Consider the following 26,656-nt stretch of genomic DNA (forward strand, 5'->3'; position numbering starts at 1 on the left):
CTTCCCGTGCCTCTCTCCGCATCCTGCCGGATCATCAGGAATTTTGGGAGCGTTCAATCAGGGCCTGTCCCCACGACAGACAGATCGTGGTGGTCATCTTTGATCCCCAGAGAGTAAATATTGTTGGCATTTCGGGCCAGATCATCTAGGTCACGACTACTCACGCTGCCAGTTGTAGCTCGAAAGCGGCCCCAGGCGATGCGTCAATAAGTGGGCGCGGCCGTGTGCCAATAAAACTTTATTTACAAAACCAGGCGTAGTTCAGATCCGTACTCTGACACTCACCAGCTGTGAGGTGGGGCGGAGGACGAGCCCGCGGAGTTGTGCCTCAGTTTCCCCCCCCCAACACAGAGATGACTACAGCAGCTGCCTCCTGGGGTTGAGAAAAGGTTGAGGTGACTTTTCTCTGGGGTGGCTGGGGAAGGGGGAACTGCAGGGACTGACTTCTCCTCGGCCGTGGGGAAGATACAGTCTCGCTCTTAATACGTCCTTCTGGATTGTTCTCCAAATTTGTGTTCCCTGTTCACCGGCCCCCCCGGAAGTGAATGAACGGGCTCATTTCCCGCCACCCCCCCCCCATCCCCACCACTCGCACTTTCTCTTTCTTAATTTGTGTCGTGGGATCGTTCAGAGGCACCAAACCAAACAAATCTTAAATAAACAGCTCAGCGGACTTTCGGGTACGTAGCCCTCTCCGTGGCCAACGCTCCCAGGAGGACAGAGGTCACTTCCTGCCCCTTGGCCGTCATTACTCACCAGAGCCGATTTCTCCCGTCACGGTTTAGTTTCACTCGTTTTGAAACTTCATCGAAAGGGCATCAGACCACGGAAGGCTTCTGCTCGCAAAACATCACGCCTGGGAGTTTCACCCGCGTTGTCGTGACGATCGGTCACTTATCCTTGTTCTTTGCCATGTAATATTCTGAGGCGTGACCTCTACCCTGATTGGTTTATCTACTGGCTTCTGGATGCGCACTTGGGTTTTTCCCCCAGTTTGGGGCTCTTTGGAATGAAGATGCCATGAACATTTGGGGGCAAGTCCGTGTGTGGACATCTGCGCACGCTGAACTTGGGGATAAACCCAGGAGTGGGAGGGTTAGAACATAGGGGGGCTGTCCCATGCAGCTTTGTCATACGGATTTATAAATTCCTGCCCGTCAGACCAAGGGTCCCCAAGAGAAGGTGACATCGCCCCGCCCTTGTGAATGAGAAAGAATAGAGGGTCATTGCTGCTCTCCAGGGGGCCTGGGGGTGAGCCAACGTCCCCCTCTCGCCTCCGAGTCTCAGTTGGGGACAGACATCGCTGGGCCATCCCATCGCTCCAGCAGTGACACCTGCTTCCCTGACCCCCCCCCCAGAACCGCCATCATCATCTGCTGGAGATGTGCCCACGCACAGGACGGGACCGTGGCTTCCAGAAGGACCTGCAAGCATTTCCTGTGACGAGTCAGACGGTGAATATGTCAGACCTTGCAGACCACAGATGGTCTCTGCTGACAATTTCTCTCTGCTTTAAAACGCTTTCAAAATGTAAGGGGCCAGCCTGGTGGTGCAGCGGTTGAGTTTGCATGTTCTGCTTCGGCGGCCCGGGGTTCACCGGTTCGGATCCCGGGTGTGGACATGGCACCGCTTGGCAAAAGCCGTGCTGTGGTAGGCGTCCCACAGAGAAAGCAGAGGAAGATGGGCATGGATGTGAGCTCAGGGCCAGTCTTCCTCAGCAAAAAAAAAAAAAAAAAAAAAAAAGGAGGATTGGCGGCAGATTTTAGCTCAGGGCCAATCTTCCTCAGAAAAAAAAAAAAAAGAAAAGCCTGTGCTGTCTCATCTCTCAGAACCGGAATGGACACAAGAGTAGTATGGATGCTGTGACAAATCCAGTTGCCTCGTGACATCACAACGGACTTAACGAGATATGGGGAGAAAATCAGCTTAAAACCACCAAGTTAGTGCCAACATGTTACACGGTAACAGCCGACTGATACACCCCGTTTTGTGGACGGACCAATGAAGGGCCAGAGAGGGCAAGCGGGGCCAGACAAGCTCCCCAGCAAGTCGGGGTGCATGCCGAAGGACGAGCACCCACACCCGCCCTCTGGGCCCTCTAGGTTTTTGGGGCCAGCACCCCAGGGTCTGAGTCCAGTTCCACCACTGACTGGCTGGGAGACTTTGAGCCGATTACTTGATTGCTCCCTGCCTCAGTTTCCCCATCTAGAAGATGGGCACACAAGTAGCACCCACCCCGGATGGTTGAGATGAGGATGGAGCCGACATCCACCAAGCGCTCAGGACAGCAACCAGCTCGTGGTGACGCTGAAAGGAATGGGCCCATTCGGGGACCTCAGGGACTCACTGAGTCAGAGGTAAGAAAAGAGTTTGGGATGTGACCAGCTAACGCCATGGTTCTCACCTGGGGCAATTCTGTCCCCGAAGGGGCACTTGCGGATGTCCCAGACACTTGTGGTTGTCACAACTTGGGAGAGGGGGGGCACGCTCCTGGCACTGAGTGGGTGGGGGGCCAGGGATGCTGCTCAACACCCCACAGCACCCAGGATGGCCCCCCACAGAGAATGGTCCGGCCCCACAGTGCTGAGGGGGAGACCCCCTGAGATAAGGCAAGTACTAGTCTTTTTTTTTTTTTTTTTTGGTGAGGAAGATTGGCCCTGAACTAACATCCGTTGCCAATCTTCCTCTTTTTTTTTCTCCCCAAAGCTCCAGTGCATCGTTGTATATTCTAGTTGTAAGTCCTTCTCATCCTTTTATCCTTTTATGTGGGATGCCGCCACAGCATGCGAGTGCATTTCTGACAACCGAGGCGCTGGGGGCCGAACGTCAAGCCCAGTAGCAGGGCCGACACTGTCCTGTTCACACTGTTGTGCGCAAAACAAGGCAGGCGCCAAGAAGGCCAACACAGAGACGCCGGAAAAAACCAGACACACACGGCCTGCGCTGGGCTGCAGGTAAAATTTATTAAGGCCACTCTGGAGTTGCACCCACGGCTCGCGGGGCAGGGCTGAGCCCCACTCTGTTCTGGAGCACGTCTCGCCAGCTCAGCCTCCACCCCCTTTGCAGACCAGAAGCGCAAGTCCGCTAGCTTACGGGGGCCTGGTGTAGAAAAGGAACTGAGATACAAGAATCATATCCCTGACTTTTAAGGAAGGAAAAAAAAATTTTTTTTCTTTGGAACGTTCTAGAAAAAACTTTTTCCCAGAAACCTCGTCCCAGCGACCGAGGAGGTGAGGCTCCGAACACGTTTCCTCCGAGCTCAGAGAGGCTGAGGGCCTGGTCCTCCGTGCGGAGAACGTCAGGGTCCCGCGGTGGCAGCTGAGATGAGCTGGGAGGACCAGCAAAAAGGCGTGGCGGGCGAGGGGTCAGGGCTGCTCGCGGCCCCCCGGGCCCCCTTCCCAGCTCTCCTACTTCTGCTCCTCCGGGGCTCTCTCGATGATTCCAGGCGCAAAGGGTCCCACCAGCCACATGATGGGGACGTTCTGGGCCACGTACTCCACCATGTGGTCCAGCGCCTCCCGGGCCTCAGCGACCCGCTCGCGGCTCTGCGTCAGGACGCCGCTGGACAGGTCCTGGAAGGAGTGGACGCCTGAGAAGGTGGCCTGCAGGTCCTCGACGTGGCAGCGGGCCTGCTGCAGCCGGTCCTTCACGTGGGCCGGCAGCCCCTGGATGCTGGGGCCCAGGGACACGCAGGTGGCCTGGAGCCGCTGGGCCGCGTCGCGGAGCATGGCGAGCGTGTGCGACTCCACCTGCTGGCACAGGGGGGTGGGGACTGTGAGCGCCGTTCGCTGGTCAGGGGCTAACTAGATCCCAAGCCAGGGAGGAAAACGGGGTCCCACCTCCCACCTCTGGGAAAAACCTTTCCCTGGGGGAGGCCGTCTACACGGCAGTTTGGAATACCAACTCTCCGAGGTTCAAACTGGGTGACGTATCTACGAGCCAAACGGAAAGCCAGGCAGAGACATTTCTCCAAAGATACGCCAATGGGCAAGAAGAAGGGGAGAAGGTGTCCCACTGGTCATTAGGGAAACGCGGCTCAAACCCACTGTGAGCCCCACTCCACCACCCCCCCACCCCCGGGACAGCTAAATTCAGAACAGACAGTAGCAAGTGTTGGCGAGGACAGGGTGACACTGGGAGCCTTGGGGACATTGTCGGTGGGACGGTCACTTTAGAAGACAGGCTGGTGGGTCCTCAAAATATTAAACTATAGAGTCACCACGTGACTCAGCGATTCCACTCCTTGGTGTCGACTCAAGAGAGATGAAAACTCACGTCCATACAGAGACGTGAACACAATCGCTCACAGGGGCACGATTCACAAGGCCAAGGGTGGGGACACCCCACATGTCCATCAACGGATGATGGATAACATGAGGCAGTCCAGCCACACTGGACTGGACTATTATATTAATATGCTGGAATATTACACAGCCATGAAGAGTGAGGCCCCGACACAGCCGCACGTGGACGGACCTGCACACACGACGCTCAGGGAGAGAAGCAGACACAGAAGGACACACGGCGTGTGACCCCATGGACGGGAAACGTCCAGAACAGGCCGATCCACAGACAGAGAGCGGGCTCGTGGGCGCCAGGGGCTGGGGAGGGGGTGGGGGTGATGCTGATGGGGACAAGATCTCCCTTTGGGGGATGGAACGTTCTCAGTGGATTCAGGTGATGGTTGCACAACTCTGCGAAAATACTAAAACCCCCTGCGTTCTACACTTTAAAAGGGTGAATTATACAGGACGTGAATTACATCTCGATGAAACTGTTTCTTAAAAAAAGTACAAGATACTGAATGTTATATCTCAATAAAATTGTTTTTTTTAAAAAAAAAAAAGGAGAGGGAAGTTTTGGAACAGCTTTCTAGGCAGAAGCGGAGAGCGGTGGGGGAGCCCGTGGTCTAGACGGGGCCTTGAAGACGCCCGGGCCGGGAGGAGGCGGGGCGGGACCTTGTCCTGAGCCATCAGCTGAGGGCTGCGGCCTCGACCCCGGGGTTTGGGGGGGAGACGGCTCGGGCGGGTCTGGACGCTGAACAGTCGTGCGTTGACAGAGACACTCACGCCATCTTTATAAACATCACCTTTGTCACCCTTGCTTTACGTGTTGACTCTCTGATACACATCTGACTCCCATACCAGGACGGGTACAATTCAGTGACTTTTAATATAGTCACGCGGTTGTGCAAATACTGCCTCGATTTAATTCCAGAACATTCCATCTCCCCCAAAAGAAACCCCCATCAAGCATCGCCACCAAGCACCCCATGGTTCAGAAGCAACATCCACACCCAAGTGTGGGAATCAAGGCGGGCTTCCTGGAGGAGGTGTCATTGCATCCTGAAGTCACGAATAGGGGGTGAGGCCAGGGAAAGCGTGCCAGGCAGGTCAGCCCACCCAAGCAGAGGTGTGGGGAGGGAAGTCGGGGTCCCAAGAACCCATGCCACCCCCCACGGTGGGTACCTCCGGCTGGGCCGGGTCCTCCTCCGTGCCCGGGAGCTGCTTCTTGTTCCAGTTGAGCCACATCTGGTGCAGTTTCTCCTGACCCTCCACCAGCTTCTGATCAACTCCCTGCTTGACCGTTTCCATCTGGAGCAGGAGGGAGAGGGAAGGGCTGGCTGGGCACCCACCCACGGCCGCCACCCCCCGCGCAGCCCCCCGCCCCCCCGGGAGAGGCGGGATTCCAGGGGGAGCTGGGGGATGAGGTGGTCTACAAAGGGGAGGGAGGGACGCTGTTGTCACACGAGGTCTCCGTGGCTCTGGTGACACGGGCTGTGAGCTTCGGCTTAATCGACACACTCACGGCCTGTGCTGTAGTTGCAAAAAAAAAAAAATGCGGCCACAAATTCTGTGGCTCCTCTCATTTTATCCGTTTCTCCTCCTCCTGATCATAAATTTTAGGTCACGCATAGTTTACTACAATCAAAAAAAAAAAAAAAAAGAGGGCGAAGATAGTACTTAGAGGAAGCGAAGCAAAGAGGAAAAAAAACTAGGAATGTAGCTCTTCAGAGAACAGAATTAAAAAAACCCTCAGTGGGGGGATTGGACCACAAAGAGGCAGGAGGGGACAACTTGGGGTGATGGAAACGTTCCACATCTTGACTGCAGCGCTGGCTACGTGCCTGCTTATATTTGTAAAATTCCTCAAACTGCACATTTTTAAAAAGGGGAGGGGCCGGCCTGGTGACGCAGCAGTTAAGTTCACACGTTCCGCTTTGGCGGCCCAGGGTTCGAGGGTTCAGATCCCGGGTGCGGACATGGCACTGCTTGGCACGCCATGCTGGGGTAGGCGTTCCACATATAAAGTAGAGGAAGATGGGTATGGATGTGAGTTCAGGGCCAGTCTTCCTCAGCAAAAAAAAAAAGAAAAAGAAAAAGAGGGATGTTTATTTTATGTAAATTATACCTCAATAAAACTGACTTGAAGCAACAAAAAAAGCACTCATGCCCCTCGGCTGGGTGGTCTCGTGCACCTGGACCCCTCAGAGTCCACTAGGGGGGAAGAGACCGAGCTGGCTTCCCGGAGGAGGAGCCCACCTGCCATGGGCTGAATCGTGTCCCCTCAAGTTCCGGTTTTGGAGCCCTCAGCCCAGGCGCGCAGGATGTGGCTGCATTTGGAGAGGGGTCTTTGCAGGGGTGATTAGGGGAAAATGAGGTCACTGGGGTGGGTCCTGATCCAACAGGACTGGGTCCTTATAAGCAGAGATGAGGACGCAGACACGCACAGAGGGACAACCACGAGGGGACACTGGGAGGAGCTGCAGTCCACACGCCAAGGACAGAGGCCTGGGAGGGTCCAGCCTCAGTGACACCTGGGTCGTGGCCTCCAGCTCCGGCCCCTGGTCGGGGGCGCTCTTTCCAGCAGCCCCTGCAGGCCCATCGGGAGAGGCCCCTGGGGTGGGTGGGGGTGGGGGTGTGGGGGTGCCCCGAGGGAAGGCCCCCCCCGAGTCCCCCTGGGCCTCACCAGGCTGAGCGCCTGCGCCAGCTGCTGCAGGGTCTCCTGGGCGCCCAGGCGCGCGGCCCGCAGCTTCCCCAGCGAGTGCTCGTAGGCGCGCATGCGCAGCCGCTCCGACAGCGAGCCCAGGCGCACGTAGTAGGTCTGCTGCTGCCGCTGCTGCTGCACCGGCGCGATGTCGCAGCCGTCCAGGGACGTGGCCAGGCGGGCTGCGGGGACAGCACGGCTCAGGCTCGCGGGTCCCGGGGTCCCCGGAGCCCCCGGAGCCCAGCGCAGCCCGCCCTTGGTTCGTCCCATCAGCGAAATGGGTCTGACGCCCCCCAAACGTCCCGGGACCACGAGGCCTCAGCCCAGCGGGAGGGTCTCAAACTCCGGCCCGCGGGCCCGCGCGCGCCACCCGCCTTTATAAATAAAGTTTTATTGGCACCAGTCACGCCCACGCCATTGACCTGCTGTCTGTGCTGCAAAGCGGAGCGGTCGCAACAGAGACTGTGGCCCAAAAAAAGCCAAAAATATTAATCACTCGGCCCATTAAGAAAACGTGTCCTGCGCCCGGCTGTACCTGGAAGAGATTTTGCCAGCAAGCCTCAGTTTCCCTTTCTGTGCAACCCTCCAAGTCAGAGCTGCGTGGACTGTGAAGTTTGGGCTACCTTGCGCTCAAAATGAACTTTTGGCCGCTTTTATGATCTATTTATAGTGGGCAAGACGGCTTTCTGCTTCTGGTGAGTGGTCAAGTTTCTTTTCTAAAAGGATGTGGAAAAGTCGCGTTCAAGCACAGGGACGGGGACACGTGACATGAGATAACCCAGGCGATGGGCTTTGCCCGGGCAGGAACAGCAGTGCTCCGACGATTAAGCGAAATCTCCCTTGTCAGCCACATATTTGCGCCTCCCCTCGGGTCGGGCACCGTTCCGGAAACAAAAGACGGGGGGACAGAGAGCGACAGAATCCCACACGCAGCCATCAACTGGGGGCTCAGTCAAGGGAAGCCTCCGATCGGGGGATTCTAGTCGTTTCTACGAACCTAACGGAATTCTGGGGTCATGTTCTTCTGTGTGGGGCCAGGTCATGGCCATTTTGGGTTTTGCAGGCCAGGTCGTGCCTTGACCACTCAAACTCTGCCACTGTCACAGAAAAGCAGCCACAGGTGCAATGCAAACGAGTGGGCGTGGCCACATGCCAATAAAACTTTATTTGCAATCGCAAGTGGGGGGCTGAAGGGACGTGGCCCACACGGCGCTCTCAGGGGATGGACACCAAGGGCAGACGCAGGCCCATGTTCCAGGCCTGGCTCATGTCCCCCCTTGCTCCCAGCAGCCCCTGCTTCTCCTCCTGCCTTCAAGGGGCTGGGACGCCCCCCAGCTGCATCTTACGGGGTCTGGGCACCTACTCTGCGCCAGCAGGTCCAGTGGCATCTTGAAAATGCCGAGGACCCATGACAAGCTATGCTCAAGCCACATGCTGTGGGGCTCAAGGTCGCACCAGCCCGGCCTGGATCACCTCGTCCCTCCAGAAAGCAGGGGACACCACCTGCCCCCGGGGATCCCCAAGAAGCATCGCGGGACTCAGAGCCCACGGATGGGGGCTCCCAGTGGCCGAAAATAATGCGACAAAGGACGCATGCATAAAATAACGCATCAGACTAGAAAACCTTCCCGCTGGCGCCCGGAGGATGCTGGTGAACCGGCCAGGATGCGGTGCAAATAAAAAACGGACAAACCCAGAAAAGGCCCTGAGCAGACATAGCCCGTTTGGCGACAAAGTTGCATTTAGCGTCTTTTGCAAGAGACCAGCTTGGCCTGCGTCCTTTCTTGCTGAGGCCTCTGAAAGTCAGAAGCCAGACTTGAACCGCTTCCAAGGGCGCTGGGAGGCGACCGCTGGAAACTCTAAGATTAGACGACAGCCACCGCCTCTCGCGACAGCAGCCGCCTGGTCAACAGGTTTGGATTGAGGCCCCAGGTCTGCAGACCGTCTGGCGTCTGCACTGCGATTCCCATTCATCGTTCTGCTGTTCCCGAACCACCTGCTCCTCCCCACAACCTGTGCCTCGGGGCCATCAAAACAGCCCAGAACTTTCTCCAAGGAAGCTGCCCACTGAGAGAGGAGGAAGCGAAAGCCACACGCGGCAACCCCGGATGGAGGGAGAGGAGGAGAGGAGGACGCGGAGCCGCTCACCCCCCCCCCCCCGGGGGGACCACGTGACCCCATTTATCGGAACTTCTAGAACAGGTCCAGCAGCCTGTTCTCCCTGGGGCCATTCGGCCCCTCCCCCACAGGGACGTCTGTGGCTGTCACACCTGGGGGAGCTCCTGGCATTGGGGGGGGGGCCAGGGATGCTGCTCAGCCCCCCACAGCGCCCAGGACGGCCCCCTAGAAAACGAGCGGGGCCTGAATGCCCACAACGCCGCACCTGGGAAACCCTGATCTCGTCCAGATTCAGCGTTTCTCAGTTGTCTCCTATGTTTGGCTTTTTTGTTTTTTTTCCTTGGAAGATTAGCCCTGAGCTAAGATCTGCTGCCAATCCTCCTCCTTTTTTTTTTTTTTTTTTGCTGAGGAAGACTGGCCCTGAGCTCACATCCGTGCCCGTCTTCCTCTACTTTATATGTGGGACGCCTCCCACAGCATGGCTTGCCAAGCTGTGCCATGTCCACACCAGGGATCTGGGCTGGCGAACCCCGGGCCGCCGAGAAGCGGAAGGTGCGCACTTAACCGCTGTGCCACCAGGCCGGCCCCCATATGTTTGGATTTTCATTCAAACAAACCAGCCCTGGCCAGAGTGGTCAAGAGGCTCCTGTCCCCGGGCGGAGCATGGTGTCTGGTGACACTCAACCCTCGAGGGCCGTCACTGCAGGGGGCAGCAGCATCTGTGACCTTGAAAGCCCTTGGCACATGGGCAAAGGACAGCTGTCTCTAGACGGCAGGGACAACGGCCACGGGTGGGAGGACGAGCACAGACCACGAGGAGGACTGGCGGCTTTGTCTCCAAGGTTTTGTCCCCCATTTGTCTGTTTCTCTTCATTCCTGCTGTCACCCGGGGCCCCCCAGCGGCGCCCCCTGGACCAGCACCCTCACCTCTGCCCTGGTCCCTGGCTCCTGCCCCTGCAAGACTGTCCTCCCTGCAGCTGCCACCAGAGGGCGCCCGGGAGCCCCTGAGTGGGCCCCGCCTCCTCCACCTGCAGCCCTCCAGGCTCCCCCTCCCTCAAGGAGAAGCCGAGTCCTCCCTGCGGTCACCAGGCCCCGCACGACCTGCCGAATCCCCTCCCTGCCCTCCCTCCTCCCTCTCCCCACCTCCCTCTGCTCCAGCCACAGGGGCCTCCTCACTGCTCCTCTCACACACCAGGCCTGGGCCTGCCCCAGGGCCTTCGCACTGACCTCAGCTCAGCTCACTCCTTCCCTCCATTCACGTTCGGATCAAACATCACCTCCTCAGAAAAGCCTACTCAACCCCCCTCCTCGAATTCTCCCCTTTAACCTAATCTCTGTCTCCTCTAGACTGTGAGTCCTACAAGAGCAGACTCCCTGGGCCCCAGAAGATGCTTGGCACACAGTCGGTGCTCAAGGGACAAACGGATGCCTGGGGATGAAGGGGAGACAGAGAAGAGATTCCCAGTGACTTTATTCAGGGATTTGAGCACCCGCTGAGCGCCAGGCCCCATTCTAGACACGGGGACAAGTGCCAAAGAGAAAGAAAGAGCCAGGTTGGGGGGCGACGGGGGGTCAGGACACAATACGTCCTCGTTCAGGACGAGGGAGGTTGCAATTTTAGAAACAAGAGGCCTCATCGAGGAGGTGGCATTTGAGCACGGAACTGGAGGTAGGCAGGGGCAAGCCATCTGGGTGTCTAGGGGATGGAACAACCCGTGCAAAGGCCCTGGGGTAGGAACATGGTCAAGGATCTGCAAGGAGGCCAATGGCTGCAGTAGAATGAAGGAGGGGAGGTGGGAGCCCTGGAGGGCTGCAGGCAGAGGAGGGGGGACCGACTCAGGGGCTCCCGGGCGCCCTCTGGTGGCGGCTGCAGGGAAGACAGGCATGGTTGGCCAGGGAGGAGGGGACGGTGCTGGTCACGGCCATGCTAATGGATGGGAGGAGAGGTGGCAGGGACAAGATGGCCAGCTCCAGGTGGCCGAGAGGAGCCCCAGGCCGCGGGCCGCACTCACCCAGCTCGGCGTCCGTCATGGGCAGGTGGTTGTCCACCCATTCCTCCGACTTGCCCAGCACCATGTCCACGCCGCTGAGCACCATCTGGCCCACGCGGGAGCCCAGGACTGACTGGACGCCGCTTGTCACCACGGACTTGGTCATGTCCACGCCGCTCTGCACCGCGCCCCGGGTCGCGTCCACTGCCTCCGTCACGCGGGTGGCCACCATGTCCTTGGCGCTGGACACGGCCTCTCGGGCCCCCGACACCTTGGATGACACGAGCTCCTTGGTGTCCGCCAGGACCTACGGGACAGGCCAGCGTCACCATGTCCATCCTCCTCTATAGCTGGGGAACCCCCCCCCGACCCTCCACCTCCAGGGAGGCCGAGAGGAGAAGCGCCAGCTCCCGGGTGACCCCAGGGGGTCAACGTCGAGTCCAGGGTCACAGTTAAGGCCGCGTGCTGTGTAGCCAGAGGGCCTGGGCTGAGTCCCTGGCTTGATACGTGGTCGCTGTGCAGCCTCAGGCAAGTCACTGCACCTCTCTGTGCTGCCACTTGGTTCCATGCTGTTATGGGCTGAATTGGGTCAGAATGTGACTATTTGGAGGTAAGGTCTTTAAAAGAGGTGATTAAGGTAAAAGGAGGTCATTAGGGTTGGGCTCTAATGCCATCCGACTGTGTCTCTGAGGGGAGACCCTGTGAGGACACAGCGAGAGGACAGCCATCGACAAGGGAGACGCGGCCCCAGGAGAAACCTGCTGGGCTGACCCCTGGCCGGGACTTCAAGCCTCCGGCACCGTGAGAGCAAACCCGTCGTCTGGGCCGCCTGGCCCGCGGCCCTTGGTCACCGTGGCTCCAGCTGCCCACGGTACGGGGTCGGCGGGGCAGCTCAGGCACATCTGTGTGACCACGGAAACGAAAGACGCTCCGGACAGTGACCGCGCCGATCGTGCACCGAGAATCGCAATCCCGGCCAGGCAGGGAGTCCGCGTGCTAATTAATAATTAATAATTAAGTCCCTCAGGACGGGGGTCCTCAACTGGGGCTGGTTCTGTCCCCCAGGGGACACTGGGTGACATCTGGGGACGTCTGTGGCTGTCACATTGGGAGGGGCTCCTGCGTCGAGTGCGTGGAGCCGGGGATGCTGCTCTGCCCCCCGCAGCGCCCAGGACGGCCCCCAGAGGTGACCCGGCCCCCATGTCGCTGCGCCGAGGGGGATCCCAGTATTAGAGATGCTGAGACTAAGCAACACAAGGACTTTCCGCAGGTGTCCAGACATTCTGTCCCTGACGTAAGATGCCAGGTCTGTGCTGTCGGATGTGGGAGCCACGACCCGCGTGTAGCTATTTACGCTTAAAATCATTAAAATTGGCTATTTGAAGTTTAAAGTTAGACGTTTCAAATTTAAAGCCATTACCTAAAATTTTCAACTAACGTTAACCATTTAGAACTTAACATCGTTACAACCAGTAACTGAGTTCCTCAGTCCCACCAGCCACATTCTAAGGGCTCAGAAACCACATGGGGACGGGTGGCTTCCATATTGGACGGGACAGAGAATGAACACGTATTATCGAGGACGTCCTACTGGATGGCCTGAGCCAGCACGACCTTCTTTGAGTGGGATGGGAAGGCCTCTGAAGAGGTGACATTAGGGCAGAGACTTTGAAAGCCTGGTTCACGAAGGAGGAAGAGCACGTGCAAAGATCCTGGGGTAGGACTGAGGTGGGTGTGTTCACTGTATTTGTTTCCCCCACCTGCTGCTCTGGGCAAAGTGGGAGACATGAGGGGGTCCGGGGGTGAGCCCCCTGCACCCCCCACCTCGCCGGGGGCTCCCGATGACGGAACTCGGTTACCTTCCCTGTCTCTTGCTGGAGGATGGGCAGGCTCTCCTCCAGTTTGTCCAGGCCCCTGTGGGCGTACTCGCTGGCTGACGCAACTGCAGGAGACGGGGCAAGATGGAAATCGGACAGTTGGCACACGCGAGCATCCCTCGGGGGCCCGGGAGGGCCAGCCAGTGCTGGTTTGGGGGACCAGAGCCAGAGATGGGGCAGACCCCCCGCCCCGAGCCACGCTGCCCGGGCCCCCACTCACTCTGGGGCTCCAGCTTGGAGAGGATGGGCTGGGCCCCGCTGACGGCAGCCGCTGTGAGGGTCTTCACGCCCTTCTCGGCCGCGTCACACACCGTCCTCACGTGCGGGTGGCTGTCCTTGGTGGAGCCGTAGGCCGCCGACACCATGTCGCAGGTGGAGCTGACGAGAGGCAGGCTGGCCACGCGGTCCACCACGCTGGGCTGCACCGGGGAAGTGGCTCAGGCGGGCTGGGCCCGAAACCCAGGGTGTCCCGGGGTTTCAATCGCACTCCCACCCGGCTCACCCTTGTGTCGCATCCACGCGGTTGCACAAGCCGGGAACTTCAGGGCCTCCGCTGGGCGCTTCCCTTATGTCACCCCCGACCCGGCACGCGACACCCACTGTGTGGCAGGCGTGACCGAGCCAAGAACCGCACCCAGATGGAACCCGGGGTCTAACACTGGGGTCCGCAGACTCCGGCCCCCCGGCGTCTGACATTTTCCTTCTTGCCTGGTTTCCTCCTCATGGCTCGACCGAGACCCCGTCCACACGGCGGAAGTTTCACCACGTTCAGAGCGCACAGTGAGGCGGTTTTTAGCGTATTCGCCAGGTTGCACAAGCGTCACCACTGTTTCCAGAATTTGCATCTCCCCAAAAAGGAACTCAGGACCCACGGACGGTCGCTCCTCGTTCTGCCCCCCTCCGGCCTGAGCTAATTGCTGTCTCTGTGGCGTGGGCTATTCTGGACCTTTCACTAAGTGGAAACATCCGTGGTCTTTTTCGTGTGGTTTCTTTCACACAGTAATGTTTTCAAGGTTCATCCACCTTGTCATGTGTTTGGGCTTCATTTTTTTTTTAATTGTCTTAAAATACATATAACATAAAATTGACCATTTTCAGGGCACAGCTCAGTGGCATGAGGCCCAGTCACGTGGTTGTGCCACCATCCCCTCCATCCATCTCCAGAACTTTCCATCTCCCCAAACGGAAGCTCTGTCCCCATGAAACACCCCTCCCCCAGCCCCTGGCCCCCCATCCACTTTCTGTCTCTGTGGATGTGGCTCCTCTGGGGACCTCCTGTGAGTGGACCACACAGTGTGTGTCCCTCTGTGTCTGGCTCACGTCACTGAGCATCACGTTCTCCAGGTCCATCCACGTGGGAGCAGGTGTCAGGATTCCCTTCCTTTTCAGGGCTGCATAATATTCTACTGCTACCTACTTTTACAAATGAAGTGTTCTTGGTACATGGCCACCCCCACTATTTACATGTTGAATGTGGCTGCTTTCATCCTGCAGCAGCAGAATGGAGTAGTCAGAGCAGCGCATCTGAGCCTCAGTTTCCCCATCTGTAAAATGGGTAACTCACCCTCATCCTGAAGGAGTCGTGAAGATCATGGGTGTGCAGGGGAGACCCTGGCACAACGGTCAACTTTCACGTGCAACTGTTCACAGTTTTAACTCCCTTAATTGCCAGTCCTGGGCGAGGGGGAGTGTTATGCCAATTTGACAGAAGGGTAAACTGAGGCACGGAGGGGCTAAGTCAGTCATCCAAGGTCACCAAACCAGCCAGTGGCAAAGCCGGGCCTTGGTGGCAGCCTGCCTCCACGGTTCATCCACGAGGCCTCTTCGGAAGTTAACCACAAATTTACCCCACAATCCAGCAGTTCCGCTCCTGGAAACCGACCCTTCTGATGGGAAGACCCGCCCACAAGAGACTTGCACACAAACGTGCACAGAGCCTCCTTCACGATGGCCAAGAGGAGGAAACAACCCAAATGTCCTCAATTGGTGAGAAGATCAAGAAAATGTGGTATAAAGTACATTTTAAAAAACATATGTGACGGCCGGCCCGGTGGCATAGTGGTTAAGTCCATGTGCTCTGCTTTGGCAGCCCGGGGTTTGCCGGTTCGGACCCTGGGTGTGGACCTACCTGCTGCTCATCAAGCCACGCTGTGGCAGCATCTCACATAGAAGGACTTACAACCAGGATATACAACTCTGTCCTGGGGCTTTGGGAAGAAAAAAAAAAAAGAGGAAGACTGGCAACAGATGTTAGCTCAGGGCCGATCTTCCTCACCAAAAAAAAAAAAAAGAACTATCCTATGACTCAGAAATTCCACTTCTGGGTAGATACCCAAAAGATTTGAAAACAGAGTCTGGAAAAGAAATTTGCACACCCACATTCACAGCAGCATGATTCACAAGAGGTGAAATGTGGAAGCAACCCACGTGTCCGTCAGTGGATGACAGAGAAACACAGTGTGGTCCATCCAGACAATGGATTATTATTCAGCCTTAAAAAACAAGGAAATTCGGACCCAGGGCACCACGTGGATAAACTCTGAGGACGTGATGCTCAGTGACATGAGTCAGACACAGAGGGACACACACTGTGTGGTCCGCTCACAGGAGGTCCCCAGAGCAGAAGGTTCTACTTTTATCAAATGATTTCATGACTCTATTTACACGAAACGTCCAGAACAGATGAATCTATAGACAGACAGCAGATTAGCGGCGGTCAAGGGCTGGGGAGAAGGAATGGCAGTGAGTACACGTGGGGCCCGCGTTTCCACCTGGGCCGATGGAAAGTTCTGGAATTCAGTGGCGGTGATGGCTGCACACCGTGAATGGACTTAAGGCCCCGGAACCGTACGCTTCAAAATGGTTAAAACAGTCTATTTTTCTGTTATGTGTGTTTCACCACAATTTTAAAAAAGGAACGAAGCAGAGACGCATCGCAGCACACGGACGAACCTCAAAAACGTCACGTGCAGTGAAAGACCCAGACACGGGGGTCTCGTGTCGCGTGTTCCCGTTTCGGCAAAACGTCCTCAACAGGCAGATCCAGAGACGGAAACTCGATGGACGAGTGGGTGCCGAGGAGGAGGCGGGGACGGGGGGTGACCGCTAATGGGGTCTCTTTCGGGGGAGACGAAAAATGCTCTAAAATGGCGCAACTCGATAGTTTACTAAAAACCAGAGTTGTCCCCTTCGTCGTGGTGAATTTTAGGATACGTGAACGGAACCCTAATAAAGCTGTTTATTTCAAGGGTCCTTTATTTAAACTGGGGAGGGGGAGGTGGATTAGGGACTGAGTTCCCAGAAGGAGACCCCTAACAGGACATCCAGGGACAAGGACCATTCGGCTGGAGGGGGGGCAGGCAGTTTCAACCAGAGCCTGACCCCAAGCAAGAGCCATTGAGATTTCCAGTTGTCCCCACCTGTTACGGGGTCCCGTTAGGGGTTTTGGCTATGGCGCTCCCCCACCCCCTGCTCAGGCATGATCCACATGCGCTGCCACGGCACCTCGGTGTGGCCAGCCTCACCCCGTGGATCCCAGAGCTTCCTCACCTGCTGGACCGGTTCCTCTGCCGTCACCTGGGGGCTGGCAGTGGCTTCCGTCCCGTTGGCAGACATTTCTCGGAAGCAGGGACTGTGGACAGATGGATGGATGGACTAGTCAGGGTACAGCCCACTCTGCCCCTCCCTCCAGGGGCAAGTCCAGGTTCACACCTGCCGTCTGACCGCCCCCCTTTCTTAGAGCCCTACCTCTCAGCCACTCACGCGCTCCGGTGGGCCTGTCCTAAGCAGGTGCTGATTCGGCAGGGCCGAGAATCTGTGTTTCTAGCAGGATCACCTGACGCAGCTGATCCCGGGCCACACCTCGGGAGGCCAGGTCTGGGCACATCCCCCCCAAGGGCTCCCAGAAGACACCTGTGGTGCCAAAGCTCTGGGGATGGCCATTTGCCAGTCGCTACCAGCCTTCAAGAGCCCTCTCCCCTTTGACCCAGAAACCTCCCCATGAGGACAGTCCCACACGTGCACTGCCAAGTAGGCAGAGGTGTGTACCTGTGTCGGCCACAGGACACTAGAAACAACCTGGTTGCCCAACGGAAGGGGACTAGAGAAAATAACGGCTTGGCTCAGGGCAGCCGCTCAAGACACGTAACCGACACGGACCAAGATAGTGTCAAGACCCAAAAGGCGCGAGTGGCATTTGCACAGAATCTTTAGAGACACAGGGAACTGTTAATAATGGCCAAGGACAATCAGGCAGCCCGGGCAGGCCCCTGACTTTCGAGCCAGGTAGATAATATTACCCGTTCAAAGCAAAGATAAGCTTTAAAAAGGAAAAAAAAAAAAAAAAAAAGAGAGACGGTGCCTGGCCCCACTGCAGACCAGCCAAGTCGGATTCTGGCCAGGGGGGCCTAATGCACGACTGCAGGTGCGATGGGGGCCACAGGTGCGCCCCATCTCCCTGGCCAGGTGCGAGATGGGGTCTAGCGCTGGGACTAGTTTCCAGGAGGCGGGCGACAACCATTCCCAGACTGGAGGAGAGGCTCTGCCGGTGGCGGTGGCGCTGAGCTGGGCCCCCGGCACACAGTGGGTGCTCAATCAAGAGACCCATTTCACGCCACTCTGGCTGCCTCGGACAGACGGGTGAAGCCAGCCAGGAAGGCGCACCTTGCTCGTTACAAAGGTCCCCCGAGTGGGAATTGGGGCCTGGAGGCACACGTGCCCCGGATGAGCATCACCTAAGTCTCCTGCAGTTCCCCGGAGCCTGAGCTCACCTGGGCGCCTCAGAGATTCTCCCTCCCGCCCCTTTTATCCACCACCCCCTCCTGGAACCGGCTGAAGCAAGGGCTGCGGGTGTCAGCGCATCCTTGGGGGGCTAGCGGCCCGCCTGCCGGTGGCCCCAGGGGCCGGAGCAACAGCTGGCTGGCCTCATGCGCGCCCCCAGCTGCAGCCAGGAAAGTTCCCGGAGACGGAGGCCCCAGGCCGGGCCCCTCATCTCAGCCCCGACAAAGGTCCCAAGGACTCTGATCGGGGACCGGGCATCGCCCCCGCCGGTTTGCGCAACCCACTGGCCACGCCCACCCGGGAAGGGGGCGGGGCTTCCCAGAGCGCCCCAGGGTGGGCGGGGCGGCAGGGGGCGGGGGCGGGGCCGAGCCCCCAGGCGGCTAAACCATTTCCAGGGGAGGGGGCTGCCCCCCCCCGGTGACACGGGATGGAGGGGGCTCTGAAGACCCAGGGAGGGCGGCACCAAGGAAGCTGGCCTCCAAACGGCGTTTGCAAAGCGAGCCCACTTTTTAAATTTGGAGACGATGCGGTTTGGGACCGAGCATTGCCCCCCGACCCCGCCGAAACTGCCACTTCTGGGGTGGGGGGCTCTTTCACTACCCGCCCCCTCTGAAAGTCCCAGGAATTGAAAGGAGAGCGTTTGAAAGTCCAAGCTGGTTGCAGAAGTTGGATTTTGGGGGGCGTGGGCGAGGGGTGGGGTGCTCGGCCCGGGCTGGAGACCCCTCCCCAGGCCGCACAGAGGCCAGCAGAGCCCCCCGGGGAGCCCCTCCCCGCCCTTTCCCCGCCTGGGGCGCCCCACGACTCGGCCGGCCCCGCGCCCATCTCAACCGGACACCCTCCCGCCCCCGCCCCTCACCGCGGGCCGCGCGACGTCCGGAGGGCAGCGCCCACGACTTCAAGGCCAGGTCCGGAACCGTCCTGGGCCGCCCGGGGCCCCGCTTTTATACTCGGGGGGGGGGGGGGCGGGCGCTCGGGAGTGACGGGGCGGACGGCCAATCCGGTTAGGGGGCCTCCCGCCACCAGGCCACGCCCCTCGGCCGGCCCGGGACGTTGGAGCCACAAGTCCGGGGAGGGCCGGGCACGGGGTACAGCGCGCGCCACCGACGTGCCCCGCGTGGGGAGACCCCTTACGACGTCGGCTCCAGTCAGGGACGCCCCTTCCCCATCTGGGGACCCGATGAGCCTGGTCCTGGGAGGTAAGTGAGACCGATTCTGGGGTCCCCCAGCCCCGCTTCTCTAGTGGCCGTGCCTGATGCCCCCGGCGCCCCCCACCCTGGGCACGGGGGCGAGGGAGCCAAGCCCCCGATCCAGCAGTGGGAGAGCTTTAACGACAGCGGTGAACCGATATTTAGCGCCTTCTGCCGGCCCTGACCTGCATCGTCCCCTTTGCCCCCCCAACACTATCTTATCCCTTTATCATCCCCGTTTTGCAGATGAGAAAACTAAGGCGCAGAGACAGTGAGCCAGGGGCAATGCGGGGAGCCTCTCCTGGATCTTTGACTCCTGGATCAACCCCTTCCTGAAGCAGCCCCCACTTGGATTTCCTCCCCCTCCCAAAATATCCTTTATCCTCTTGGTCTAGAAACTAAAGTCTCAAACTCAGATGGTCCCAGGGGCCAGGCAGGACACAAAGGCCTCTGCTAGACGGGTGGCAGCATGCCCTGCCTAGAGGGGGCAGAGTGTTGCCCTGTAGGAGACGCACCCAGGGCTTCCCAGATCCACGGGAATCCCAGACAGTGGAAGGGTCCTGCCCCTTGGAAAATGGCTGGACCAAATAAAACCCAACAGGGGCTGTATCCAGCCCAGGGTTTGTCACCTCTGCTAAATGACGTTGGGTAGGGTGGGACTTCTGGAACCTTGGGAAAGAACATGGAACAAATTGGGTGTCTGTGACTCAGCGTGTTTTTCTGAGAGGGTGTAGGCCCGCTGTCAATAGGGCTTTCTGAGATGTCCAGAATGTCCAAGCAGAGAGGGCTCGTGGAGAACGTGGGGGCTGTGGGGTTTGTAGGGTGATTGGAGGAGGCCTGTCTGAGTGCCAGTGGAGCACAGAAACGAGGGAGGTAAGAAGCAGCCACTTGGAGACCTGGGGCAGAGTTCCTGATGACGGGAACAGCACATGCAAAGCCCCTGAGGCTGGACCGTGGGTGGTGAGTTGGAGAGGCAGCCAAGAAGCCGCTGCGGCAGGAGCAGAGTGAGCGGCAGGAGCAGAGTGACCAAGGCGCAGAGCTGGAGGTGAAGGCCTCAGGGCTGCATAGAGCTCAGAGAGGGGAAGTGACTTGTCCAAGGTCACCCAGCTGGACAGTCACTGGGAGATGTGCCTGGTGGCCTTCAGCTTTGGAGGCACTCAGTGCGAGGACAGGGCCGAAATGTCCCAGTTCTGATTCGGAAAATAAAGTCCTGGCGAGTTTGCTGTACATCTTTCGAACAAAAGGAGCCACAGCCCCCTTCTTCCCGGGTGCGGGCACCCACCCCTACCCCAGTCCTCTGGGGGCGCAGTTACGGGCATTTGCCACTGCGCATGCGCACCTGTGGGTGGGGGAAAGAGCGCCACTGCCCCCTCCTCCTGGAAGCCCTCCAGCCTACTTCCCAGACCCCCCCTGGCTCAGGCTGCCCGAGAAAGTACAGGCCGCCCGGTGACGCTGGAATTTCAGGTCGCCCCCAAAATGCATTTGGGGGGTGAGCATGTCTCGTGCAATATTTGGGACACATTTAGACTCAAAGTCATTCCTTGTTGATCTGGAATTCAAGTCGAGTGGGACATCCTTCTACTTTGCCGCTTGGCCTCAGTCTGATCACCCTCCCCGCAAACCCGCGGCCCCGCTCTGGCTCCAGCCTGTCGCCGCCCAGCCTTGGGGGCTCCCTGAGGGCAGGAGCCCGGCCCTGGGGGTGAGAAGTGGCCGCTGTTCCGGGTCGTTCCTCAGAGTCCAAGTCGGACGTCGGCCCCATTTTCCGGAGGAGGAAGCGGAGGACCCAAGAAGACACGGCCTTGGCCCGGGTCACCTGGCCGGAGCCGGGCAGCCGAGCGGGCTGGACCCTGGGTGTCTGTCGCCCAGGTCTGTGTTTCTGAGGGCGACTCCTCCCGCTCCTCCCCTTCCTCCTCCCTTCCTTCTCCTCCTCCCCTCCCTCCTTCTGTCCCTTCTCCTCCTCCTGCCTTTTGACCCCTCCGCCTTCTCCTCCCCTCCCCTCCCCCCTCCCCCTCCTCCCCTCCCCTCCCCCCCCTTCCAGGGGGAGGGCTCTGGATCCCCCAGTTCTTTCCCACCCCCCGGGGGGGCCCTCCCCCCCCCCCCGCCGACCCTGTGCCACAAGGTGGCGCTGTGCTCCCGGCTTGGTCTCTGCCGGGTCCGGTGTCGCCTGGCCGCCCCCTGACCGCCCCCGCCCGTCCACCGACCCGTTTGTCCCGCGTCTCCTGTTACGAGTGGGGACCAGCGATTCAGCGGATGTTCAGTCCTTCCACAGACAGTTATTAAGCGCCTGCTGTGTGCCGGGCAGCACGGGATGGGCAGGGCCACGTGAGACGTTTGCCACTGGGGGCCCCTCCCTCCGTGAAAAAATGTGACAGCTGATCTTGCGCGACTGCACTGGGGTTCTTTTATTTCTCTTTTTCTCCTGATTTTGAGACATTAAAATGAAGCCATTCTGTGGGTCCCTCAGAGTGTCACGGGCCCTGGGTCTCCTGTGTCTGATGGATGAGCCGGCTCTGGTGACCAGGTGGGTAAAACAGAGGGTGAGGGGCTGGCCTGGTCGGGTAGAGGTTAAGTTTACATGCTCTGCTTCAGTGGCCCAGGGTTTGCGGGTTTGGGTTCTCAGCATGGACCTATACACCACTCATCAAGCCATGCTGCGGCAGCGTCCCACGTAAAATAGAAGATTGGCACAGATGTTAGCTCAGCGACAATCTTCCTTAAGCACAAAAGAAAAAAACAGGGAGATTGGCAACAGATGCTAGCTCAGGGCCAATCTTACTCACCAAAAAAAAAAAAAAAAGACAGAAGGTGAGCAAGGCTGTGCTGAAGGGGTGCTAGACCCAGGAGGGTGGTTCTGGAAGGCTTCCAGGAGGAGGTAATGTCTAAGTTGAGGCCTGAGACATGAATAGGGGTCAGGCAGGTGAAGACACTGGAAAGCTGTTCCAGGCAGAGGGAACAGACAGTGCAAAGGTTCAGAGTAAAGTTGGAGGGTAGAACGTGCAGGGGCTGGGGGCTGTCAGGGAGGAGAGATGGAGCAAGACAGGTTGGCAAAGGCCAGGCTGACTGAGCCCTGAGGGTCCTGGGGAGCCACAGAGGGTTCTGGAGCAGGGTCAGCCAGAGCATTCTGAGATCCCTTGGCCGCCCTGTGGGTGAAAATGACCTGGAAGGGGAAATCAGGTAAGTCCTGCAGAGGAGGCGGGACCAAGACGGGGGCAGGGGGACATGGGTGTGCTGGAGGACGATCCAGGCCCAGCGGCATTGATTTGCTCAAGGAGAATTTACGAAGCGCCTGTCGTGTGCCCTGCCGGGGCTACAGCAGCGAGCCAGACAGAGAACCCTGCCCCCAGGGAGGGAGACGAGCACGTACATGACTCCAAATAATGCATTCCGGAGTTTGCCGTGTGAGCTGCGGAGAAAAACACAGCAGGAGGGGAGGATGGGGAGCCTGACTGGGCTGCTGTTTTAAACCAAGTCAACCAGGGAGCCCTCAGTGAGGGGGACAGTGGAGCTGAGACCCAGAGGGGAGACGGTGGAGCTAAACATGTGGCTCTCTGGAGGAGGTGTGCTCCACGCCGTGGGAACAGCCCGTGCAAAGGTCCTGGGACAGGACCAGGCCTGGCTGGAGAAATAAGAGGAGGCCATGTGTCTGGAGCAGAAGGAGGAGGGGGAGAGAGGGAGGAGGGAGGGCAGGGAGGGGACGGGGCAGGTCGTGCAGGGCCTGGGGGGCACGAGGAGGACTCGGCTTCTCTCCTGAGGGAGATGGGAGTCCTGGAGGGCTGTGGGCGGAGGAGGGCGGGATCTGACTCAGGTTGGGGTGATGGGAGAGCAGGAAGCTTTTGGGCAACCACAGCTCCCTCGAGCGGCTGGAGGAGGGGGCTGGGGGTCGGGGTTGGTTGGAGCCCATGGCGGAAGGGGCCTTCATGGCGGGAGCACCTGTCGGATTCAGAGCAGCCGAGGGCCCCCTCGGGTCTCTCGGGAAGGAGGGGGTGGAGCCTTCGAGGGGCGAGGAAGGGCAGGAGGGGGACAGGCGGGAGTCGACGGCCCCTGGCCGGGTCTGCAGGGCAGGTGGCAGATGGGAGGGACGGTGGACAGGCCAGGGTCCAGAGGGGAGGCCGACACAGGCCTCTGGCTGAGCCCCTGGCGGTGGGGGCGGAGGGGACCGCGGGGCCGTCCCCGAGGCTGGGACCCGCAGAGGCACAAGTTGAGGGGGCTGTTGACGAGCTCTTTTTTGCTCCCCCAGCACCCCCTGACCAGGGTGGCAGATTTGTCCAATAAAAATTCAGGCCCCGCAGATAAACGTGCATCCCCGAGACGCCGCGGTGGCATCGGTGTGTCCCGCATATGGCGAGGGACCCACTCCTGCTGGGAGACTGTTCGTCTCCCCGCGTGGCCTGTGTCTTTTCTGGCAGCCCCACCCCAGCCGGGACAGGCCAGCGGCGTCTCTCCCCACGCGGCTGCGGCTCCAGCCCACGGGTGGACCGTCCCCAGCGGTGGCCCGATGGCCAGAAGGCCAGGTTTTGTCTCCTGGGGCCGGCTCGCCGTGGGGAGCCGGAGTCTTTTAACATGCAGGCCCCGGCCCGTCCCCGCCCCCCGCCCTGATGGCGCCAGCTGCCCGCTGTCCCCTGCATGACGGTGGCGGTTTTGGGGGAGGGGAGCGGCTCTGAGACCCACTGTCCCCTGCGCCAGCGCGTTCCAGACCGGGCAGGTCCCTGAAATGCCGCACCAGGGGGCCGGGCAGCCGCAAAGCTTCCACGTGGCCTTTATCTCCCCCGCCCCCCGGGTCCTGGTGGCCTGTCCAGCTCAGAGCGGGACATCTGAGGCCCCCGGGCTTTCTGAGAAGTGTGCAGGCAGCGCAGACAGACTTCCTGGTCCGAATGTGCCGGAAGGACAGGCTTAGGGCCAGCTCGCTGGGAACTGGATCCCCCCGGGGCTGCAGCCACCCCCCCGACCGCCCCCCACACTGAGTGGCCTTGTCTGGGGTGGCCGGGCCCGGCGGCTCAGGCCATGGCCGTCCGGGTGCCAGCTGCCAGGATGTGCCAGTCACGTTGGCAGGCAAGGAACACGCCGTTCTTGGCTCCCCGGCTGCCCCTTTGTTCCCGGATGGAGGTGGGGGGCTGTCGTCCAGGCAACTGGCCCCTTTTCCCCCCCAAACAGTCACTCGACGTGAAGATCCGAGGCAGCTCGGGCCTGGGGTTCTGGCCAGAGAGGGTCCCCCATCACCCAGGGTGGCAGAGGGGCCCTGTCTCTGCGGCCAGCCCAGCCTGCTCGGAGCTCGTGTGGCCCAGACAGTGGGGAGGCCGAGTCACCCCCTTGCAGTTGGAATGCGGAGGTGGCAGCAGTGGGGGAGGGGGGACATTCCCGGCGGTGGCAGCTGCTGGCCACCCCCCCCCCCGCCCTGCTTCCCCAGAGTCGGAGGCTGCAGCTGGTGTGGGTGGCTTTGGTTCCGGGGGGGATGTTATTTTGGGGGGGTGGGGGCGAAGGAGCCAGGAGCCCCTCCCCCCCCCGGGGCAGGAAGTGGGGCAGCCCCAGCTGCTGTCTCCCGTTGGCCCACCTGGCCTGGTGGGCACTGCACAGGAAGTGTTCCCAACGCCCGCCCGTGTGGTCCCCTGAATCTGGGGCCCGGAGGGGAGGCAGCCTGCCGGGAGCGGGCAGGGCCCGCTGTTGCAGGTCTAGAATCTTCCAGAAGACCCCAGCTGGGGGAAGAACGGCCCCCGTGGAGGGAGGGCAGTGACTTTGGCTGAGCAGTTTATAGGCACCAGGTCATTTAATCCCGAATCTTCGGGAGGGAGGCACTGTGGATGAATCTGAGCCTTACAGAGGGGGAAACTGAGGCTCATAGACAGAAGTGACTCGCCCAAGGTCACACAGCAAATAAACAGGCGAGCTGGGAATCTCATTAGCATTTAACCGCAGACCCACTAACTCAGCATGGGCCTCCAACCCTATAATGTGGACAGGGGTTCAATATAGAGTCTTGTCCATGTGAAAAAAATAATATTAATAAGTTATTATTATTGAATATTATCTCCATTCTACAGGTGAGGAAACTGAGGCCCAGAGACTCAGATGAAGACTCGAGCCCGCAAGGCCAGCACAGCCCCTCCGCTCCACTGGTACACAGCCCCCTTGTCACAATCAGGCCTGCAGGGGCTGTGCTGGCTCCACCCTCCCGGGTCCCCATCCCGGCTCGGTCACTCACTGATGCCAAGGGAGCCCGGCCAGCGATGTCACCTCCTCCGCTCTGCATCTCTGCGCTGGGTCCCTTCCTTCTTAGCCAGAGCAGTAAAGGCTGTGGTTCGGGGAGGAACAGAGCTTTCCATCTCCCCAAACGGAAGCTCTGTCCCCATGACACACTGACTCCCACCCCTCCCCCAGCCCCTGGCCCCCCATCCACTTTCTGTCTCTGTGGATGTGGCTCCTCTGGGGACCTCCTGTGAGTGGACCACACAGTGTGTGTCCTTCTGTGTCTGGCTCACGTCCCTGAGCATCACATCCTCAGGTCCATCCACGTGGGAGCAGGTGTCAGGATCTCCTTCCTTTTTTTTTTTGGTCATCAAAGGCGTCGAGGCCTCCTTGCGCCCTGTCTTGGATCACTTGCTCCAGCGGAAGCCAGCTGCCATGTTGTGAAGACACCTGAGAAGCCCACGGACAAGGAACGGAGGCCTCCCGCCAACAACCATGGGAAGGAGCCATCTGAGAAGTGGATTCTCCAGGCCCCGTGGACCTGTTATCACAATCGCCTTTTGAAAAGCTCTCTCTCTGGCTGCTGTGTGGAGAATGGACTGTAGGGGGCAGGAGTGAATGGAGCTGGCTTGGAAAGTGGCTACTGCAATGGTCCAGGCATGCATGGATGGTGTCCTGGATTTGGGTGGCGGCAGGGGACATGGATGAAGTGGATGGGTTTAGTGGTTATTTAGGAAGCAACACAAATGGGACTTGGGACAATAAAAGGTCGTTGATGTCCCGCAGGTGGGGCCTTCCTTGCAACAGGGAGCTGAGGAAGGAGCAAGTGGAGGTAGAGATGGGGGAAGAGGAGATGACGAGTTTAGCTGAGGCCACCTTGAGTCTCTGTTCCTCAAATGTCCAAGGGGCCACCATAAATGTAGCTCCTTGTCTGATAAGAGAAGACTACAGACTCAAGCTGGGGTGAATGTGCGCACCCGCGGGACACTTGGCAATATCTGGGACATTTTGGGGTGTCACACCTTGAGGGCCAGTGGGGGGGCAGGTAGTGCTGCTGACGTCTCATGGGTAAGAGCTGAAGATGGTAGTCAGCATCCTGTAATGCACGGGACCATCCCCCCTAAAAGGAATGATCGGACCCCAAATGTCAATAGAGCCGAGGTGGAGAAACCCTAAGATAGACCAATGGCTGGAATAAACAATTCCCAGTTTCAATAAAGTTTTATTCGTCGTGTATGCGGCAGTCAGGTGCAGATGGAGTCTCCTGGGCACCTCCCCTCCCCAAGCAACTGGCCAAAGGGGAAAGAAAACAAGACTCGCAAGAAAGTTTCTAAAGGATCTGGCCAGAAATGACATATCACTTCCTCTTACATCCCATTGGCCACGTCAGTCACATGGCCGTGCCTGACTGCAAGGGATGCTGGGAAATGTAGTCCAGCCATGTGGCCGTCCTTCCTCCTTCCAGGAGGAAGAAGGGAAAGAGTCTGATGGAAAATGAGCCAGTCCGTGCCACGGTATTATTACGATCGTCCTAATC

At 59.1% G+C, this 26,656-nt stretch overlaps 1 protein-coding gene across 2 annotated transcripts; it reads right to left on the bottom strand.

The window, feature by feature from the left end:
• Positions 1-2,930: 2,930 nt before the first annotated feature.
• On the bottom strand, positions 2,931-18,695 carry PLIN3 (perilipin 3). Of its 2 annotated transcripts, none has more exons than XM_070491763.1 (8): positions 18,609-18,695; positions 16,523-16,604; positions 13,194-13,392; positions 12,956-13,038; positions 11,118-11,403; positions 6,970-7,169; positions 5,469-5,594; positions 2,931-3,752 (listed from the first exon to the last, which is right to left on the bottom strand). In XM_070491763.1, exons 2-8 carry the CDS (start codon positions 16,586-16,588, stop codon positions 3,408-3,410), a joined length of 1,305 nt encoding a protein of 434 aa, XP_070347864.1. In that variant the 5' UTR covers positions 16,589-16,604; positions 18,609-18,695; the 3' UTR covers positions 2,931-3,407. The 2 variants fall into 2 exon arrangements, with proteins under 2 accessions (XP_070347864.1, XP_044607958.1); XM_044752023.2 differs by having other exon boundaries at positions 2,941-3,749; positions 18,609-18,693.
• Between the last annotated feature and the right edge of the window lie 7,961 nt (positions 18,696-26,656).

This window comes from Equus asinus, chromosome 20 (assembly GCF_041296235.1).
Source record: "Equus asinus isolate D_3611 breed Donkey chromosome 20, EquAss-T2T_v2, whole genome shotgun sequence".
Classification (NCBI taxonomy): Eukaryota; Metazoa; Chordata; class Mammalia; order Perissodactyla; family Equidae; genus Equus; species Equus asinus.

Coding starts and splice junctions, on each gene's coding strand:
- PLIN3 (XM_070491763.1), bottom strand. CDS start 16,588: ATGTCTGCCAACGGGACGGAAGCCACTGCCAGCCCCCAGGTGACGGCA. Junction 7,170..11,117: donor CATGACGGACGCCGAGCTGG/GTGAGTGCGGCC, acceptor CTGTCCCCGCAG/CCCGCCTGGCCACGTCCCTG. Junction 3,753..5,468: donor AGGACCCGGCCCAGCCGGAG/GTACCCACCGTG, acceptor CCCCTGTGCCAG/CAGGTGGAGTCGCACACGCT.